A 21,861-nucleotide genomic window follows, 5' to 3' on the forward strand; every position below is an offset into this window, starting at 1 on the left:
GGCTAGATTGTTGATCCCACGCGCAGATCGCTGATCTTTAGCTCTCCGATCGCGTGGTCAAATCGTTGATCATACGCTCAGATCGTTTTGATCTTCAACTTTAGATCGCTGATCTTTAGCTTCCTATCGCATGGTCAGATCGTTGATCGCACGCTCAGATTGTTTTGATCTTCAGATTCCAATCGCGTGGTCAGATCGCTGATCGCACACTCAGATCATTTTTATCTTTAGCTTTAGATCGTTGATCTTTAGCTTCCGATCGCGTGGTCAGATTGCTGATCGCACGCTCAGATCATTTTGATCTTCAACTTCAGCTTCAGATCGTTGATCTTTAGCTTCCAATCGCGTGGTCAGATCGCTAATCGCACACTCAGATCGCTGATCTTTAGCTTTCAATCGCGTGGTCAGATCACTAATCGCATGCTCAGATCGTCTTAATCTTCAGCTTCAGGTCGTTGATCTTTAGCTCTCCGATCGTGTGGCCAGATTATTGATCACACACTTAGATCGCTAATCTCGAGCTCTCGCATCACGTGGTCAGTTCACAGATCGCACGCATCAGAGCTCTCGCATCGCATGGTCAGATCGCAAGTTGCACGCTTAGATTGCTAATCTTGAGCTCTTAGATGGCATGACTAGATCGCACATATCAGAGCTCTCCGATCGCAATCACAGATCGCGCTTTCGAGCACTTAGATCGTTGATCTTTTGTTCTCAGATCAAGCTCCGCACTTTTTGATTGAACTCTTTTTGTTCTCAGATCAAGCTCCGCGCTTTCTAATTGAACTCATTTTGTTCTTAGATCAAGCTCTGCACTTTCTAATCGAACTCCTTTTGTTCTTAGATCAAGCTCCGCGCTTTCTAATTGAACTCTTTTTGTTCTCAAATCAAGCTCCACGCATTCTAATCGAACTCCTTCTGTTCTTAGATTAAGCTCGGTGCTTTCTGATCGAACTCCTTCTGTTCTCAGATCAAGCTCCGCGCTTTTTTATTGAACTTCTTCTGTTCTCATATCAAGGTTCACGCTTTCTGATCGAACTCCTTCTGTTCTCAAATCAAGCTTCGCGCCTATTTTCTGATTGAACTCCTGAAACTCTCAGATCGCAAATAACTCTCGAGTTCTCAGATCAAGCTCTTTTATGCTCTCTAATAAAGCTCATAAGCTCACTTGTTTGCTTAAGATCGCATGCATTAGACGTTCAGATTGCACGCCTCGGACTCTCAGGTCGAGCTCTTATCAGATCGCGATCAACTCTTAGCTCTGAGATTGCAAATAGCCTCAGGTCGTGTTCTCAACTCTCAAATTTCAATTAGTTCTCAGTTATCAGATCGTGACCATCTGCCAGCGTTAGAAAAAACGTGCAGAAAACTCAAAACAGCCCTGAAACATGCTGAAACGGTAGATTTTGGCCTCGAAAATGGCCTTGTTTACGTTTCCCTGTTGCCACGACGTAGAGCTCGAAACAAGCTTTCCATGAATATCTTACGGGCTCCAAAACTCCTCATAGATCAAAAGTTATGGCTGTTTTAAGTTGGCTTATTCATTTAAGGCCTCTAAGTCATGCGTTTGGGCTTCTGATGTTAGCTCCCTCCAGGAATTCATCTACTAGACATTTCATGTCAGTTATTAGATCTCGCTCAGCTTTGGATCGCTCCAAGCTCTCAGATCGCAGTCCTGGCTCTCAGCACCTGATCGCATCAAACATAGTTCGAGTTCTTTAGTTTGAGATTGCAGTCTATAGTGCAACAACCATTCAGATTTAAGACATGAGTTTTTGAAGTACAATTACGCACTTCAAAAACTAGGGGAGTTCTGTTGTGCCTAAAAAATCGCACTAATGTCAGCACCAACCAATCAGAGTTCAGGAAGGCTTTGTGCCGTCCAGGAGTTGTCATGTCACCCTAAGACATAAGGGATACGGCTGTCACCAACCCAGTAGATTCAAGTTTTGTCTATGAGTGGATGAGGACTACACACCTGTCCCAACTTTATCAAATAAAAAGATAAGAATTAAAGAGTGATCCCCATATGTTAGGGCAACTTACAAAAGCACTCATTACATTGACCTCAAATGTATATAAATGAGCACCTCTCTTCACGAAAATGAGAGGTTGGACATATGAAAGCTAGACATAGATTTGAGCTTCATTATTTCTCTCTGTAAACAAAGTATTTCTTCATTTTTGTATGCCTTATGGGCAATATCATAGAAATACTCAAAGAATAATAAAATAACAGTGGATATAGGATTTGCTTTAAGCATCCGAGCCACTATAACAACCTCTTTTGTCAATCTATTATTTATGTTTCTGCAAACATATATAATCTCAGCACCATATTCAAATCTCATGGATCCATCACGTGTAATTTCTAAAACTCTCTTAACACTTTGCACGTGCGAGTCGTTGGTGTCCAAAATCAAGTATCAACATATTTTACATAAAAATGGGTAATTTCTCTTATCCCACATTGATTAGTTTACATAGGATAGGATTATGCTTTTATGAGCTATATAAAGAGAGCATCCTAGTTAATTTTAAATCTCAAATAACGGGTTTTATACACAATATTGTTCACTCACTCATACTGTAGTTCAGGGAGAGTGCTTCTAACTTTGTAATTTTCTCGGTTGATACTAGTGGCTTGCTCATTGCTTACCGAGGCTAAACCTCACAAATCTATTTGTTCTCTTTTTTTTTTCTTTTTTTTTTGAAACTTTTATTTGGGTAAATAAATTCAATTACAAGTTAAATCTTTTTTTTGTTTTTTGTGCGTTTCCAAACTTTGTTCTACTTTCAATGCTTTTAAAGAACGGTGTCCGCAAATTGATAAAAACCATAAAAAGTTATTTTAAATACTTCAAAAATACACATTTGATGATTTTGATTAAAAGAAAAAGAACAGAAGGGGTTTTTTTATTTAGGTAATGCTAAAGGTGCAAAAAATTTTACAAAGATTTCGTATACAAAATTATGTAACAGAAAATGAATGTAAGAGTAAATACAAAAAAGTCAAACTTATCGTATTGACTTTTTCATTCATTTATTGTCATATCACTTTGTATAAGAAATCTTAGTAAATTGCTTAGTACCTTTAGCATTATTGTTTTTTTTATAGAAAAATATTACACCCACAACCTCTTATCACAAACTTCCTCTGATGACCCGGATATGGCAGCTCACAATTAGTTAGCTCGTAATGGCTCCCATCTGATAAATTGCAGCTGATTAATTGCGAACTGGCACGTCAAAGTTGTAAGAGAAAGTTTCTGAAAAGAGGTTGTGGGTGTGGCGTTACTCTTTTTTATATCATCAACAATTTCAAAAATATAACCCTAACCCTTATTATGTTAAATTTTGTAAATAAAAGTTCATTAAAGATGGAAATGATATTTATACCCTTAATTTTAAATCAAAATCTCATAATCGCACCAAACTTATTAGTTTTACATTCAATTATTTCTTTATTAACCTAAAAAACTTTATAATTTTTCCTTATTCACCTCTCAAATCTCATCAAAATCTTTCATCAAGTCAAAGCATCCTCAACAATGAAAACCTCAAATTAAACCCGAAATCAAACCTTAAATCAACTGCATCACATGGTCTCATCACCTAGACTTCATCCATCCATTAGAGTTTGTCAATCTTGTTAACGATTAAGACCAAGTCCAAGATGTTTCTGTTAAAGACCAAGTCCAAGAGCTATCCACTTCTATTAGAGACCAAGTCCAAGAGCTATCTACCAAACCACTAGAGAAATATTCTCCAACTGATTTTGTAATATTGCAGTTTTGATTTGGTTTTATCACTTGTTGTGTATAAATGCTTTGTAAGGATGGGCACGGGCAAGGTCGGGGCTGGGGACCCCTATCTTTGGGCCCGGCCTAGAAGCCCAAGGGGATTTGTCAAATCTAGCCCATCCCTGAATTAGGGATTTCGGGGAATCCCCAAATCCAGCCTGCGAGGATTTTGGGTATTTCGGGATCCCCAAATAAAAAAAAAAATTAAAAAAGAATCAAATGATACATAAACTAATGCTATTATAGTACTATACTTGTACTATATTAATATTGTTCCGAGACTTTATATTCAATTTTTTTAAGTCTCTTGTCAAATTATCAAAATATATGTCTCTTATGAAATGATTAGACCTGGGCATTTGGGACTAGTCCCAAAATCCGGGCCCAAAGGACTGGTCCTAGCACCGGTCATTGTAAGGCCTAGTCCTAGAAGGGCTTGGTCCCAAACCTAACCAAGCCTATGGGAGGAGGGATCGATCCCTTGATCGAGCCCTTCTCTAAGGCTCGGGCTTGGGACTAGTCCCAGCTTGGGCCCAAACCTATTTAAAAAATTTCACAAACTTTTCTTCAAATTACAAGCCATCAATCTAACTTGAAAATGTTGAACAAAAGATCATATGCAACCAAACATAAGGAACTGGCCGCGGTAGCTGCAACCAAATAAGAGGTCCTCCTGGTGGTGTTTGTGGTTAGATGCTAGTGCTTAAGCGCCAGCAAAATCTGAGCAGACCTAGACCATCGCGGCGATGCTCGGGCAGATAAAAAGGCCACAAACATTGGCTAGATTTGGCCAAGCACAACAACTTTTACATGAATAGAGTGTAAAAGCCATTTAATTTATGTACTTTACACGAATTAATTGAAGCTTTCATGACGATAAAATTACCTATCTAAAAACCATTTGATCATGTAATTACTTACTTACCATTTAATATTTGACAAACTCAATCAGATGGATGTGTAATAGCAAGATGTTTGAGGGTCTGAATAATTTCCCTATATGAACTTTCTTTTTGTTGGTTTACATTCCTTTTTGACCATTTAACCTTTCAACCTGCCATGTCAGCTACCCATAAAAATCAGCGCTGACCGAGGCGGGAACCACGACCAAAAGGAATTGGTGAGAGTCGGTTTCGGCTATAGCTCATTCGGTCAAGCATCGGGTCGGGTCGGGTGTTAGATGCCACGGATCATACCATGCCTCTTAGACCAACCCTTTTTTAATTTTGTTGTTTGTTTCATGAAATTGTTATGATTAATTTGAAAGTTACATTCTACTGAGTCTAATTAATATTTTCGTTATCTTTGTCTTTGAATTTGGTTCATAAAAGTTTTTTCTTGAAAGACAATAGAAAAAGCATGAATTGATGAACCATTTTCAACCACGATTTTGTCATGGGGAATTAAGAGTTCATTGACTGGATAAGAAGTCATTGGCTCATTGCGTATCAAGAGAATTTAATATGCCTAAACCTGCAACAAGAATCAACGTTTTTATCATCATAAATTGGTGATCAACTTTAATTAATTAATTACGGAATCTTGGAAAAACTGGAGATGTTGACGAACTGAAACGCCAAATACAAATAGAATAAGATAAACATAGGGTTGGTGTGGCAAAATATATCAAAGAAAAAAAATGTTAAAAAAAAAAAAAAAAGAAAAAAAAGTTGAATAAAGAAATGAAATGCGTCTCACGAATACGATGTAAATTATAAAAAGCAATATAAATACAATAAAAGGCAATAGACTATTTCAACAACTTTTTGAGTCATTTATGGTGTTGGGTGCATGCCTTGTGGTGGCCTTTTCACTATCTCCTTTTAGAACATGTGCTCCATGGATTTCCATATATTCATGCATGTACATCCTTGTTGTAAAGTTTACAAACCCTAACCAGCTTTGGCCTTTAATGATTGATTATCCGTTTGATAAATAAAGGTAAAAAATTATTATTCTCAAGTATATTATATGAACCACAGAGGGTTGGCCTAGTGGCAAAAAATATATGCTCCTTTCATTGATTTTCTAGGTTTAAACTATTTTGAGGTTACCTATCATATATTTGTAGCTTACCTTGGAACATTGAGCTTATAGGGTGTTCAATAGGCTTCAGGGATTAGTTGAGGTACACGCAAGTTGGTCTGGACACCCCGATTATAAGAAGGAAAAAAAGTATATTATATAAATTTAATATACACAAATTAGATCTTTAAATTTAAAAAACAATAGAAAACTGCATGCTTTTCGAAATTTAATTAGCCCTTATAAAAGTCATCATGTTTTAGGAGTTAAGGTGGATGGTTATAACCAGGTCCAGAGATGCTACTCTAGCCCACCCTCAAATTTTTTTAAAAAAAATATTAATTGGTACAATTTCTGGATTTTGACCCACCTTCGCAGAAATATTAACGTGTAATTAGTTTTTATTTTGACCTACTCTAATAGAAATTTATGGATCTGTCCCTAGCTATAATCGCACGGCATGTTGTTAATAGGTGATTGAATCATATACATTTTTAATGGAATTGTTTGAAGTGTTGGAAAAAATTAGAGCAAGACAAAACCATCTTCGTTGCATATTTAAACCAAGTCTTTGAAAGTGGCCTTTGCCAGTTTGCATTTACAAGTACATATTAAGCATCAAATTAAGTTGTCTCATTGTCATTTGTGTGGAAATTTGTTATTGTCTTATATTTGTTTTAACTAATCATCAAAGTTAATCAGGGAAAATCAAGAAATTGATGGCTAAAATAGGAAAGAAGGTTAGGTTATCTTCCTACCAGACAAATATAAAGTTATAAACACACCCCATTTTACAAGCCCAAGTTAAGCCCAACATGATTCCCTCATCCCATGTGTTTTATTTTCATAAAAGTTTGTTTTTGGTAACTTTTGTCTTTTTGAACGCTCATTCAAAGCAGAAATAAGGAAAGACCAAGACTTTAGAAAAACAGATCATCTGGCTTTATTTCTCCCCATCAAATATGCTAAAATGTCTTCACCCCCATATGCCTTGTGAGAGAAAGAGGGGTGAGTGAAGAACATGAGGAATATAATCAGCAAGCGCCACTGCTGCACCATTTATTTATTCTTTTCTCTAATCATTTTCTTCCCAACAATTGTCATCTCTGCAGACACCATAACACCAACTCAAAAACTCAAAAATGGCCAAACTCTTGTCTCTGAAGGTGGCGTCTTCGAGCTTGGATTTTTCACACCAGGCAATTCAGGCAAGTGGTATGTTGGCATATGGTACAGGAACATTCCTGATAAAGCATACGTCTGGGTTGCAAACAGAGACGCCCCGCTTTCAAATTCATCCGGAACTCTCAGCATCAGCAACAAAAGCATTGCTCTTTTTGATCAAGTCGAGACAATTGTGTGGTCATCAAATCAAACTGAGGCTGTGAACCCTGTTGCTCGACTTCTAGACTCTGGAAATTTTGTTCTAAGAGAAAACAATGGCCGTGAGATTCTGTGGCAAAGTTTTGATTACCCGACGGATACTTTGTTGCCGGGGATGAAGCTGGGGTGGGATCTGAAAACAGGTTTTGACAGGAACTTAACTTCATGGAGAAGCACAAACGATCCTTCCTCAGGGGACTATTCTTTCAAGATAGATTATCATGGATTCCCAGAAATATTTTTGTGGAAAAAACTAGAAAAAAGGTATCGGAGTGGGCCATGGAACGGGCTTAGATTCAGTGGTGTCCCAGAAATGAAACCTCTACCTAACTTGAACTTCGAATTTGTTATAGATCAAGATGAGATATATTATTCATTTGACATAACTGACAAGAATTTAAAGTCAAGATTGATGGTTGATTCATCTGGGTTGCTTCAAAGATTCACATGGGTTGAAGAGAGAAAAACATGGAATCCATATTGGTACGCACCAAAGGATCAGTGTGACAATTATCTGGAGTGCGGTCCATTTGGGATATGTGACGCAAATGCTTCACCTGTGTGCAAGTGCATGAGGGGATTTCAGCCTAAAAATCCTCAGGCATGGAGTTTGAGACTGGGATCAGATGGGTGTATCAGGAAGACAGAGTTGCAATGCATGAAGGACAAGTTTTTGCATTTGAAGAATGTGAAGTTGCCTGAAACTACCACCGCTTTTTTAGACAAGAATATAACTCTTAAGGATTGTGCGGCGTTGTGTTCGAGGAATTGTACTTGTACAGCTTATGCCAACGCCAATATAAGTCACGGCGGTAGTGGTTGTGTTATATGGACGAGTGACCTCCTCGACATGCGGCAATATGCAGAAGGTGGCCAAGATCTCTATGTTCGATTGGCTGCTTCCGATATAGGTACCTTCAAATCTTACAATCCAATTTCATTTAAATTTTTCTATAGTTTTTTCTTCTTTTCTTTTAAAATATTTCTCTGGTAGTGCTCATAATTCTTTAACATACATATTACGTAGTTGTTTTGTCAACAGCAGAGACTTCTGCTCTGATACTAGTCAGCAGAGTAGTCTTTTTAGACTCGTAATAGTCAAGTTTGGGCCACTCAATTCCAAGAAGATGCCCTCTTCCTGTGTTTTTGGCTAAATAATTTAAGGGCATATTTTCACTTTCATCCTTTAGATTTGAGGTTTGTTCTTTGCCCCGTATTGTAGGATACAAACCATTTAGTTCTTTCAGATGACTATGTCAAGCGTCGTTGATGAAATCGTGAGGGTAAATCTGTGGTATTGATAGAATGTAGATTTAAAAAACACCTTATGCTGTTAAGAAATTGAACCAACAACACTAACCTTAGTCCTCTGACTAAGACTGAAGAGTTTTTATCCCTAAACCGAAGGGATGAAAGGTAAAATCCCAAATTTTCAAAGTAAAGGCTAGATGAGTTGTTAGCCGTTCATCATAGCTGATTAGTATCACTTTATGATGAGTCATGCCACCTGGACCCTAAGGTCTGTTGCTATAGCTCCTCCACGCGGGCGGGTCCCTCATCTGAATCCACAACCGTGTAAAACAAAAAGGTAATTTGTGATCGGACGGTGTCAAGGTTGTCTGTGTCTGTGATGGCTAACTCTGATTTGACGTGTCGTTTGATAAGTGAGTGTCACGGAATCAGGACCCACAATAAACGGTTGGTCCAAAATCGTCTCTGCCGTGGGCCGACATATTTGACAGTAGATATTGGTTTGAGGCAGGCCCAATATTCCTTTTCACATTGTCGTTATCTAGATTAGTAAAGAGAGTTAAATAGCTAAAGTCGGACAACAATTCTGGGGGTCCTACTTAAATAGTTTTTAATTAATGAATGTTTAAAGTCAAGGATAGCTTTTATTTATTGGTTAACGTTCTTTTCACACAAAGCCCCAATCAATAAATAAATCCTTCTTTTCTTTCTTTTATTTTATTTTTGTGCCATGATTTTTATACTCCTTTGTTTTCAATTTTTTATTTGAAGTACATATAAACTTGATGGTTTTAAAATATATATTGATAAGAAACTTAGTAATAAATTAATTTATAAACTTTGGTTACAAATATTGGTTATTTTGCATTAATTATTGATTAATTTGTTTCTCTTTGTTAATATTTTCAATGCTATATATAAAGTGTAGAAATTTTGGCTCACATTAGGCCCATAGGCCACAATCACGGAACAATAGTCTCAGTGTTCTACTCTAATGATACAATATTAGGACCTAAATTGCATCAAAAAAAAAAATTAACACTATGATTTACACAACTTAATATAACCGTCCCAAGCAGTTCAAAACAATGATGAGAAACGGCCATTAGATTAAACAACCAAGCTGTCATGTGGCAAATCCAATTTCAAACAGGAACTTGAACCATTAAATTTATTGGTTGTTTTTGAAATCTAATGGGCCCTTTGTCTGTGAGTTAGGTATTAATGTTTCCGCATGCATCTTTGTCATCTGGAATCGAGCCAGTGCAACATTGCCAGCTAATTGTAGTAGAAACTTCAATGCAAGGAGCCCATATTTGATGACAGAAATAAATGTTTAATTTTTGAATTGAAAGTATATCCACTACCAATGTATAAACTGAATTTCAGATGTGACAAATATTATCTGTGGACATTAGAGGACTTGAAAAATTCTTGGTTTCTAAGAAAGGGTAGATAATGATGGTTGAGCTACAACCCATCTGGTTTTTCTTCTGCATTATTAGGTCTATCCACATTAATTACATATGGCATATGATTTCTGGTTTGGGTGGCAATGTTGAAACTTCATTGTTATTAGGCATGAATTATTGGGTTTAGGATTCCTTGTTACTGAAAATGACGTAGGAACCTATTTGATTGAATGATCTCCTGTAATTTATTGAACATTGACAAACTCATTTTATTCGTACAATTCTTATGCAGTATATATGAAAAGAGGGTTTGTATTTGTATTGGTTGAATGACGCATTATCACAAATTAATTTTCAAAACTTCTAATAGGAAAAGTTAAAAAGTTATTTTGTTTGAGGGAATTTCTATATTCAAACTTTGTTCTTATTGTTGTTTGGTTGTACCGTTTAATCTTTGAGCTTCTTCTCTTTAATGGAAAAAAGTTTGGCAGATTTTTGTATTATAGCTTTGTGATTGAAGCAATGCATTTAGTTTTCATAAACTAGCTCATTTCCAATGTCAAAACAAACATCACTAATACATATTTTGCGCCTAAATAATAGTGAAACTGATCACAAGCTTTGCATATCAGGTGATGGTGGGAATGCGATTTCTCTGATAATAGGATTTACAGTTGGTGGTGCCGTTTTGGTTTTAGGGGTAGTTGCCTTTTTTCTGTGGAAAAGGAAAACATTGCTTACACAAAAAGGGAAGGCACAACAGAAAGGTAACAAGAGTATGTTGCCATTTAGTAAAAATGAAAATAAAGTTGCAGTTATACATTTATTTTGATTTTATGTGCTGCTCGTGTTATATCCAAATCAGGTCCTTCAGAAAGAAGCCAAGATTTACTTTTGAATGAAGTGGTTATTTCTAGTAGGAGAGACAACTCTGGTGAAAAGACGGACGAAGTCGAATTGCCATTGTTTGATTTTGATACCATTGCAACAGCCACAGACAACTTTTCTGATGATAATAAACTTGGACAAGGTGGTTTTGGCAGTGTTTACATGGTAAATCCCCTGTCATATAATACACTTCTTGTACAAGTAAATGCTCCAAATTTATCTTATAAAAATATCTTTGAAAAAATCAGGGTACGTTAGTCGAGGGTCAAGAGATAGCAGTAAAGAGGCTCTCAAGAAACTCCGGGCAAGGCATTGAAGAATTCAAGAATGAGGTCAAATTAATTGCGAGGCTTCAGCACAGAAATCTGGTTCGACTTCTCGGTTGCTGCATTGACTTGGATGAAAAGCTGCTGATATATGAGTACATGGAACACAGAAGCCTGGATTCTATTTTATTTAGTTAGTCCTCTCAGTACTTAAATGAGCTTAAAAATAGGCTACCTTTGATTAGTGTATAAAAATCTATTTGACTTTGGTTTACTCATTTTAATTCACATTTTGTTCTAGATAAAGCAAAAAGCAATCTACTGAATTGGCAAAGGCGCTTCAACATCATTTGTGGGATTGCGCGAGGACTCCTATATCTTCATCAAGATTCCAGATTTAGGATTATCCATAGGGATCTTAAAGCAAGTAACATTCTGCTTGATAAGGACCTAAACCCAAAAATATCAGACTTCGGCATGGCTAGAATATTTGGAGGAGATCAAACAGAAGCAAATACTAAGAGAGTGGTTGGAACATAGTATGTATCATAAACTAGATTCAGTACTCATTTACAAGATAGATTCTAATTTACTCAACTTACTAATATAGTTTTATTCGTGACCTATAGTGGTTATATGTCTCCTGAATATGCAATGGATGGACTCTTCTCAGTGAAATCCGATGTTTTTAGCTTTGGAGTTTTGCTGTTAGAGATTGTAAGTGGTAAGAAGAACAGAGGATTTTATCACTCCAACAGCGAACTTAACCTTCTTGGACATGTAAGTAAATCAAATAATTCTTCTTTCAGTGACATGTCAAAATTTATAATGTAAATGAAAAATAATTAAAACTGTCATGATTACAGGTATGGAGAATGTGGAAAGAAGGAAAGGGATTAGAAATAGTAGATTCAGCAGTGGGTGATTCATATCTTGCACATGAAGTATTGAGATGTGTCCAGGTTGGGCTGTTATGTGTCCAAGAGAATGCAGAAGAAAGGCCAAAAATGTCATCTGTGCTTTTGATGTTGGGTAGTGAAACTGCACAAATTCCCCAGCCTAAAACCCCTGGTTTTTGTCTAGGAAGAAACCCTCCTGAAACCGATTCATCTTCAAGTAAGCACGATGAATCATGCACGGTAAACCAGGTCACAGTTACAATGCTAGATGCCAGGTAGTGAAAGGTATAACTTCATCCAGCAAATTGTAGACTTGAAAAACTTTTGGAGTTTTCTCTGTATATCTTCTGCTGTGAATTTTATTTTGGAAATGAGTCTTTTTGGTTTATCTCATTACAGATATCTTCATTTTTAATCTGTCTCAACAAAAATAACTATTTCACAATGTAAAATTTATTTGTCAGGAGTTTCAGAATTTTGAAATACACACATATATTTCATAAACATATCCTGCTGTCATGGTTTGTACAGAATATAGGTAGGTATAACAAAAAGATAGAAATAAAATTTGCTTACACTACACAAGAACACCATGGATAGAGGAAGATTTACATGGAAGCTAACATTACTTTCTGATTAAATATATTACTTTCTGATTAAATATCACATTTGATCCGAAAAAAGGTCTTAACTGCAAAAAACTCTCTGCCTTCAATCTGCTTTCTTGTCAGTTATCTCTCATTTTTCTTTTATGCTTCTCTTTTACTCTTCCAGTTCAGAGTTGGCAAAATATAATATTTTCTTTTGTTTTTTCCTAGTCAATGTAGCCTGCAAATAGTCAAGACAAGTTTGATCTTTAAAGCTTGAGCAAAGTCTCATAATCATAACTATATGTATGATAAATCTTCGATACGGAGTTGAGGTAAAACAAAAAGTAAAAACAACTCCCTTGCTAAATAGAATAGAGGGAAGAATCCTGAGAACAAGTGACTAAGATGTTAAGAATACTAAGAGCTAGAAGTTGGAAACAATAAGTTAGAAACCTTCTATCAGTGTACTATTATCTTTAAACGCGAAATTAGAGATCTTCATTGTAGTCAAGTTTTGGTGAGCGGCCAAATCTAGTGTATGGTTGATTTTTATTCATATTTTAGTTTATCTTGATATCATTTCCCTTTAATTTATTTGAATAAGGTACTTGATGGTGATTACTCAAAACAGATAATAAATTGTTCTACCAAATTTCTAAGTGATCACAAGATTAGGTGCTGTAAATACATCACCATGTCTTGGAATGATTAATTTATAAATATATTAATGTAAATTGATTGAGAGATTTAACATCTCTGTATCAATAATTTTCTTTAATCAAACTGCTCATTGTTTCAGTCTTAAGGACATGTAAGTATTCAAATGTATATTATGATCTTCTACCTTCTACCCTCTTAAATATTTCTGCTATAAACTAGTAATCGTCGCCTTGACAATGAAAGACTGAACTGCAAACTGCCTCAAGCATGGAAAATAGTAACTTTGATTTTGGAGTATATTGCTCTTCTCCAGAAAAACCCTTGTAAAATTAAATTTCAATTGATCTAAAAACCAAAGGAAAAAATATGTTGAGATTTAAACTCATAGGAAAAAGTGACAGTTGTATAATTTGATCACATACTTTTGATGGTGTCGGTGGAGGTGCAACTTTGTCAAAAGATCTTTGTTCATGTATTTCCAATATAGAGTTGATTTATTAATTATTTTACCCAAGTAGGATACTTTTCACTATGCTAAGAATGATGTAATCTAAAGAATTACACCAAATAAACATCAACATGCCACCGCTTACTAGTAATCCACAGTAATAAAATCATGCTTCCAGTTGTTAACTTGACAGTGAGATGTTCAACTTTTCCATCATTTTATATTAACTTTCTTTTGTTTTGGTGTAGTTAGGTGTTACTCTTATTGCTATATCACTATCAACATAGGAGTTTTATATAATTCCTGCCACTTACCATGGAGCATGATAATTTTTTTATTTTTTTATTTAAAGATGAAATATGAACGTGGATGAAAGTAATGGAAAAAAGAAGCCTTGTGCTCTTCATTTCTAAATTTTGATGTTCCTTCTTCCATCTATCTTAATGCAGTTAGTCATCGATGACGGGCTGTTTACGGCAGAAAACACTTTTTATGTAGCAGTAGCTACAAGGATGTTTCTTATTTTGTTTTTTTTTTTTTTTTTTTTTTTAATATCTGGTTCTGGTTCAAAAATCTAGTCAGTCTCTATGGAAAATCTAAGTTTATATATTTGTTTTTAGCTTCCAAGAATATGGAATGCTGGGCCCATGAAATTCAACTACTCCGCACTTAAATAAGACTTTGCTGTCCCTTAATAGTTCAATCGTGGATCTGAAGTCTTCATCATCTTTTCAAGTGGAAGAATAAAGTGCTAGAGGCCAAGTTCTATTTGCAGAAGAGGCATGGAAAAGAAAACTTATGGAAAAACTGAAGAATAGCGGTCCGTCTTTGGCGGTTTTCTGCTTCTTGATATCCTTTCTTGCAAAATACTCAATTGCAATCGACACTATAAATCCAAAACAATCCATCAATGGTAGCCAGACAATAGTTTCATCGGGGCAGAAATTTGAACTAGGCTTCTTCACTCCTGGTAATGCCAATGATCAATATCTAGGAATATGGTACAAGCATATTCCAGTTCAGACTGTTGTTTGGGTTGCCAACAGAAACAAGCCCCTCAGAAATTCTTCTGGCATTTTAACATTTCGCAAAGATGGAATGCTGGTCATTCTCAACCAAGAAGGGGACGTTATTTGGTCCTCAAGTTCATCCCGTACCACAAAAAGTCCGGTTGCGCAGCTGTTGGATACCGGAAATTTTGTTTTGAAAGATTTAGCTGATGGCAAAGTTGAAAACTATGTGTGGCAGAGCTTTGATTATCCATCTGATACTTTGTTACCAGGCATGAAGCTTGGATGGAACTTGAAAACTGGCCTGAATCGATACTTGACATCCTGGAAAAGTTCAGATGATCCTTCTTTTGGAAACTATTCTTATGGTTTGAATAGTGGTGGACTTCCTCAGTTTGTTCTAAGTAGAGGATCAACTGTGCTGTTCCGAAGTGGACCGTGGTGTGGTACACAATTCAGTGGCGCTCCAGCTCCAATTGTAAACCCAATTTTCACACCATTGTTTGTATCCAATGCTAATGAAGTATATTATGCATTTGAAGTCACGAAAAATATCAACTCAAGGTTTCTATTAAGTCACTCTGGTGTAGTTCAGCACCTTTCATGGAATGAACGACTTGGTTGGTATCAGTTGTTCACGGTTCAGGAAGACCGTTGTGACAATTATGGCTTGTGTGGTAGTTATGGTTATTGCAACATTGACAAATCTCCAAATTGTGACTGTTTGAAGGGCTTTATACCTAGATCACCACAAGACTGGAAAATGCTCGACTGGTCCAGAGGGTGTGTTCGAAAGGATCCAAATGTTTGCAGAGGAGACAGATTCTTGAAAATTACTGGATTGAAACTGCCAGATGCAATGCAATTTCGGGTGAAAGTTAATATGACTATTGAAGACTGTGAGGCGGAATGCCTGAAGAAGTGCTCTTGTGTGGCTTATGCACAACTGGGCAGTAGTGGTGCTGGCAAGGGATGTGTGATCTGGTTTGGAGACTTGATTGATATTAAACAAGTTGCTGAATATGGACAAGATCTTAACATAAGAGTTTCAGCTTCTGAAGTAGGTGAGATTAATGTACTTTTACCTCAAATGGATGAAGTAGCAATTATCTAATGTACTAAGAAAAAATGCTTCCTTAGCTCTTGAAATTGTACTAATACCATCTTTATTTTTGTTGTCAAGAGTCTAATGCGGGTACAAGTAAAAAGCAAATGAGTTTGGTTATTGTTGTGTCTATATCACTGGCATCAGTAATGATCATAGTCTCTTCAATCAGCTGGTTCCTGATTTGGAAAAAGAAACGAATTGGAGGTAAAAATATCATAATCATAGACATTATGTGATACTTTTCATGACAGTTTAGTCTCTTGTTTTCCTACTCATTGATTAGTCCATATTCTGGAAAATAGGTAACCAGACAAACAATCCAATCAGCATTAGCGTGTCTAAAGAGCAAGAGGATGATATTGATCTGCCTTTAGTGGAATTGGCCATCATTGAAGCTGCCACTAACTTCTTCTCTGATGCAAATAAAATTGGGCGAGGAGGATTTGGCCCTGTATATAAGGTAAATTTTCATTTGCACAATGGCATATGTATATATTATACTATTAGGATCCCACATTGGTAGGGAAAATGGTGGACATGTAGGTTATAAGAGCTTGGACACCCTCTTTTGACAAGCTGGTTTTCTAAGGAGGGTTCTACCCAAGCCCATAAAAGACCTATAGCCCAACCTAATTGTTTGAGTTGTTGGGGTGGGTTCTTATTAATTGGTATTAGAGCATGATTCTACACCTACGTGAAGCGAACGCTTGTCATGCTGACCTTGGGTATGGGCTGCTACCCCGAAAAAGGGCATGGAGGCCTGAGAGAAAGGGGATTTGTGTAGTCATCGAAGGGGTAAAGAAGTCGATAGAGGTAAAGGGGTAAAAAGGCCGATGGGGGTATCCTAAGCACATGAAAGACCCATGGCCAAACCCAATTGTTTGAGTTGTTAGGGTTGATTCCTATCAATTGGTGCTGACCGTGGCAGGCTAACCTTGGGTCTGGGCTGCTACCCTAAGAAAGGGCATGGAGGCCCGAGAGAAAGAGAATTTGCGTAGTTACCCAAGGGGTAAAGGGGTAAAGAGGTCAACGGGGGTAAAAAGGCCAACGGGGATGTCGGTTACGAAAGCGTGGTGTAATGTTAGGATCCCACGTTAGAAGGAAAGAAGGTGAGCATCTGGGTTATAAAGGGCTTGGGCACCCCCTCTTGGCAAACCAGTTTTTCAAAAAGAGTTTTACCTAAGTCTATAAAACACCCATAACCCAGCACAATTGTTTGAGTTGTTTGGGTGGTTCCTATCATAAACACTTAAAACTTACTTCTAAAAATGATATGACAAGCTGAAAGGAAACAATAGCACCCGACCTGACAACAAACATGTTTCAAGATTTCAAGATCTAGAGTGAGATAGCAGCTCATAAGATACAGACACGAGGAGTAAGAAATCTGCAATTATTCGAAAGTACTGATACCATACACAATTATAGGGTGCACTGTAATCTCTAAAATCTGATTTCAGTTTACCTTGAAAATTTTTCAGAGAACTTTCATTACATATAGCAGTGGGCTGGCCTGTATCTTATGAAGCTGTTAGTTTCTTACATCTTTCTCTTCCAATATTCTCTTCAAATGTAAATTCTTCCTGTTTCACTTCTAATTTTCCTATTACAGCATATTCATTTACACTCCCCAATCCTTTTATAATGTGTAGGGTGAGCTACAATCCGGACAGGAAATAGCAGTAAAGAGGCTAGCAGAGAACTCAGGTCAAGGTCTTAAAGAGTTCAAGAATGAGGTGATTTTGATCTCCAAACTCCAACATCGTAATCTGGTCAGGCTTCTAGGTTGTTGCATCCAACAAGAAGAAAGAATGTTGATCTACGAGTACATGCCAAATGGAAGTTTGGACTCCTTCATCTTTGGTTTGCATCTTAACTCTTAATAAAACTTGTTGCATTAGTTAACATCTTNAAGAAACGAATTGGAGGTAAAAATATCATAATCATAGACATTATGTGATACTTTTCATGACAGTTTAGTCTCTTGTTTTCCTACTCATTGATTAGTCCTTGTTCTGGAAAATAGGTAACCAGACAGACAATCCAATCAGCATTACCGTGTCTAAAGAGCAGGAGGATGATATTGATCTCCCTTTGGTGGAATTGGCCATCATTGAAGCTGCCACTAACTTCTTCTCTGATGCAAATAAAATTGGGCGAGGAGGATTTGGCCCAGTATATAAGGTAAATTTTCATTTACACAATGGCATATATATTATACTGTTAGGATCCCACATTGGTAGGGAAAATGGTGGACATGTAGGTTATAAGAGCTTGGGCACCCTCTCTTGACAAGCTTGTTTTCTAAGGAGAGTTCTACCCAAGTCCGTAAAAGACCCATAGCCCAACCTAATTGTTTGAGTTGTTGGGATGAGTTCCTATTAATTGGTATCAGAGCATGATTCTACACCTACGTGAAGCGAACGCGTGTCATGCTGACCTTGGGTCTGGGCTGCTACCCCGAGAAAGGGCATGGAGGCTCGAGAGGAAGGGGATTTGCGTAGTCATCTAAGGGGTAAAGAAGCCGACAGGGGTAAAGGGGTAAAAAGGCCGATGGGGGTAACCCAAGCACATGAAAGACCCATGGCTCAACCCAATTGTTTGAGTTGTTAGGGTGGATTCCTATCAATTGGTGCTGACCCGTGATAGGCTAACCTTGGGTCTGGGCTGCTACCCTAAGAAAGGGCATGGAGGCCTGAGAGAAAGAGAATTTGCATAGTTACCCAAGGGGTAAAGGGGTAAAGAGGCCAACGGAGACGTCGGTTGTGAAAGCGTGGTGTAATGTTATGATCCCATGTTGGAAGAAAAAATGGTAAGCATCTGGGTTATAAAGGGCTTGGGCACCCCCTCATGACCCAGCACAATTGTTTGAGTTGTTGGGGTGGGTTCTATCATAAACGCTTAAAACTTACTTCTAAAAATGATATGACAAGCTGAAAGGAAACAATAGCACCCTTGACCTGACAACAAACATGTTTCAAGATTTCAAGATCTAGAGTGAGATAGCAGCTCATAAGATACAGACACGAGGAGTAAGAAATCTGCAATTATTCGAAAGTACTGATACCATACACAATTATAGGGTGCACTGTAATCTCTAAAATCTGATTTCAGTTTACCTTGAAAAATTTTCAGAGAACTTTCATTACATATAGCAGTGGGCTGGCCTGTATCTTATGAAGCTGTTAGTTTGTTACATCTTTCTCTTCCAATATTCTCTTCAAATGTAAATTCTTCCTGTTTCACTTCTAATTTTCCTATTACAGCATATTCATTTACACTCCCCAATCCTTTTATAATGTGTAGGGTGAGCTACAATCCGGACAGGAAATAGCAGTAAAGAGGCTAGCAGAGAACTCAGGTCAAGGTCTTAAAGAGTTCAAGAATGAGGTGATTTTGATCTCCAAACTCCAACATCGCAATCTGGTCAGGCTTCTAGGTTGTTGCATCCAACAAGAAGAAAGAATGTTGATCTACGAGTACATGCCAAATGGAAGTTTGGTCTTCTTTATCTTTGGTTTGCTTCTTAACTCTTAATAAAACTTTTTGCATTAGTTAACATCTTTTTTTTTTTTTTTTTTTTGCATTTACTTCCAGAAGAAGGGATCTATATTGAATTAAGTTCTTAATCCAATGTTTTTGTTACTGAGGTAGATGAAACAAGGCGCCATTTACTGAATTGGCAAAAGAGATTTGACATTGTTGTGGGGATAGCTCGAGGCCTCCTTTATCTTCATAGAGATTCAAGGCTTAGAATAATACACAGAGACCTCAAAGCCAGTAATGTTCTACTAGACCAGGAGATGAATCCCAAAATTTCAGACTTTGGAATGGCAAGAATGTTTGGGGCAGATCAAACTGAAGCAAACACAACTAGGGTAGTGGGAACCTAGTAAGTATACATAAGAAAATATGCTAGTTGCTTTCAATATTTATAACTTTCAATTCGGCTCCTCAAACATCCCTTTGATGATATAATGGATGCAGTGGTTACATGCCTCCAGAGTATGCAATAGATGGACACTTTTCGTTAAAATCTGATGTCTTCAGCTTCGGCGTGATACTATTGGAGATAGTGAGTGGTAAAAAGAACCGGGGTTTTTTCCATACTGACCACAAACTCAACCTTCTGGGGCATGTGAGTAACAATTTTTTAATTTTGTTAAGTTGTCAAAATATTATTTTGGCTTTGATATATAAATTGAACTGGTTTTAGGCATGGAAATTATGGAATGAAGGCAGGGCCTTGGAGCTGGTGGATGAAGTGGTACAAAATGAAGTTCCTGATTCGGAAGGATTAAGATGTATACAAGTGGGGCTTTTATGTGTCCAACAGCGGCCAGAAGAGAGGCCGATAATGCCATCAGTGCTATTGATGTTAGATAGTGACACTGTGTCGTTGTCTCAACCAGGAAGACCTGGATTTTATGCAGAAAGGTCTCTCTCAGAGACAGATTCATCATCACTTGGAAAACTGATTTCCAATGAGATAACTGTTACATTTATAGAAGGTCGTTGATTATGGTCTAAATTTTGCTACCTTCTTGTAATTTGAGTTGTAACTTTTTGGACGTCTTCTCATGTAACTCGCTGATTTTGGAGGAACGATGTCTATTTTTCTCACTTTGTTTCACCTGGATGGGCAGTGACCACTATCAGTAAACAGATTTAAGAGAATCCCAAACAAAGTCTAATTCATTAATCCCTCACATTCAACGCTATATATTTGGATCAATGGAGTGCTTTCCTTCGCCCTCTGATAATTTCGCAGTAAAAATCTAGTATGAAATTAAATTTTTATACTAATCACAGCACAAAGGATCCTCTCAAGAATCACAAAATAAAAAGAAAAAATAAATAATAAATAATATTTTTTATATGAGTTTTGTAATCTTTCATCAAAAGCAATTAGGTTAAATAATATTATTTTATGACAGGATTTGCCTTTTAAACAAACTCTACATTTTGGGAATGAGAAAAAAAAAAAATTCAAAAACCCTACCCTAAGGTTTGGGAAAGTCAATTGCCTAAGGTAACTTTGACGATCTAATCAAGTTTCCCCCAGTAGTTTCCAAAATGCATCAAATTGCCCCTAATTGAGTTACGACATTAATAGATTTGTTAACGGTTAATACTGCCGACACCTCTAAAACTCTTGAAAGTACCCCTAGACTCCAAAAACACTAGAAATTACAGTTTACACCCCTTTTCGTCTATTTTGGCGATTTAATTTAATGAAATAAGATCAAAATCGTCATTTTATGTGAAATATATACATTAAAAATAGAAAATTTAAAACCTAAAATATTTTTTTATAAATAATATGAAATGTTAAAAGTAAAAAAAAAAAAAAAAAAATCTCCAAAGCCTATGGATTTGGGTTCAAATCCAGCGACTTTGATTTGGTTGGGACTAGAGATGACGGTGAGCCGTGCCACGCCATGCAGTGTCTAAAAATTCAAGACCCGTCATGCCATGGGCCGTGTCGTGCCAAGGCCTGCAGAAATTTGTGCTTTGTCGTATCGTGTCTACTTGCCAAATTTGAAGGCCCACGGCATGGCACGGTCCACTATATAGCATGCCGTGTCATGGGCCTAGCACATGGACCAGCCCACGTGCTTTGTGGGTCGGCCTACAATTTTTTTTTTATTTTTTTAGCAGGCCTTATATTTTAAAATTTATATTTACACTCAACTTATCTTTGTAATTTCATGAAAAAATATTTGTAAATTGTTTAATTGAATTATAAATAAATGAATTAAGGATTAACATTTTTTAATTAATAATTAATGAGAAAATCATTTCTAATATTACATTTGATTTTTTTTATTATGGATGGTGGAGAGTAATTTCAATGACTTATAGAATTCGAAATTTATCTTTTTCAATCATTATTTGACCAAATTAACATCCTTTCCATAGCAACATTTAAGTCACATCCTAGTTTGCGTCAAATATATTTTATTTAATTAGGTTGAATTAATAAGGTAAAACTTTGCCCTCTAATTAATTATTTTATGGTCAAATTGAATTTACCGCCACATTATATGGTAAGCCTCATATATTAATTAGGTCTTGATAAGAGTAAATTGACTAGTAACTATATGATATTATTTTC

General features: G+C 36.6%; 2 protein-coding genes across 2 annotated transcripts; both read left to right on the forward strand.

Moving 5' to 3' along the window:
• The first annotated feature begins 6,700 nt into the window (after positions 1 to 6,700).
• On the forward strand, positions 6,701 to 12,320 carry LOC116122998 (receptor-like serine/threonine-protein kinase SD1-8). Its single transcript, XM_031408798.1, has 7 exons — positions 6,701 to 8,122; positions 10,507 to 10,641; positions 10,740 to 10,927; positions 11,011 to 11,221; positions 11,330 to 11,567; positions 11,658 to 11,808; positions 11,895 to 12,320. The coding sequence occupies exons 1-7, from the start codon at positions 6,850 to 6,852 to the stop codon at positions 12,204 to 12,206; spliced, it is 2,508 nt and encodes an 835-aa protein (XP_031264658.1). The 5' UTR covers positions 6,701 to 6,849; the 3' UTR covers positions 12,207 to 12,320.
• Positions 12,321 to 14,259: 1,939 nt separating this feature from the next.
• On the forward strand, positions 14,260 to 20,452 carry LOC116123000 (G-type lectin S-receptor-like serine/threonine-protein kinase At4g27290). Its single transcript, XM_031408801.1, has 7 exons — positions 14,260 to 15,699; positions 15,819 to 15,947; positions 16,046 to 16,203; positions 17,396 to 17,606; positions 19,398 to 19,635; positions 19,731 to 19,881; positions 19,960 to 20,452. Exons 1-7 carry the CDS (start codon positions 14,424 to 14,426, stop codon positions 20,260 to 20,262), a joined length of 2,466 nt encoding a protein of 821 aa, XP_031264661.1. The 5' UTR covers positions 14,260 to 14,423; the 3' UTR covers positions 20,263 to 20,452.
• The last annotated feature ends 1,409 nt before the right edge of the window (positions 20,453 to 21,861 follow it).

Source organism: Pistacia vera, unplaced genomic scaffold, assembly GCF_008641045.1.
Source record: "Pistacia vera cultivar Batoury unplaced genomic scaffold, PisVer_v2 Contig1395, whole genome shotgun sequence".
Classification (NCBI taxonomy): Eukaryota; Viridiplantae; Streptophyta; class Magnoliopsida; order Sapindales; family Anacardiaceae; genus Pistacia; species Pistacia vera.

Bases quoted from the DNA above. Each gene is read 5' to 3' on its own strand.
- LOC116122998 (XM_031408798.1), top strand. From the start codon at position 6,850: ATGAGGAATATAATCAGCAAGCGCCACTGCTGCACCATTTATTTATTC. The intron at 8,123-10,506 runs GTACCTTCAAAT...TTTGCATATCAG, and splicing joins ATTGGCTGCTTCCGATATAG to GTGATGGTGGGAATGCGATT. The intron at 10,642-10,739 runs GTAACAAGAGTA...TATCCAAATCAG, and splicing joins AGGGAAGGCACAACAGAAAG to GTCCTTCAGAAAGAAGCCAA.
- LOC116123000 (XM_031408801.1), top strand. From the start codon at position 14,424: ATGGAAAAACTGAAGAATAGCGGTCCGTCTTTGGCGGTTTTCTGCTTC. The intron at 15,948-16,045 runs GTAAAAATATCA...TCTGGAAAATAG, and splicing joins GAAAAAGAAACGAATTGGAG to GTAACCAGACAAACAATCCA. The intron at 16,204-17,395 runs GTAAATTTTCAT...TATAATGTGTAG, and splicing joins GATTTGGCCCTGTATATAAG to GGTGAGCTACAATCCGGACA.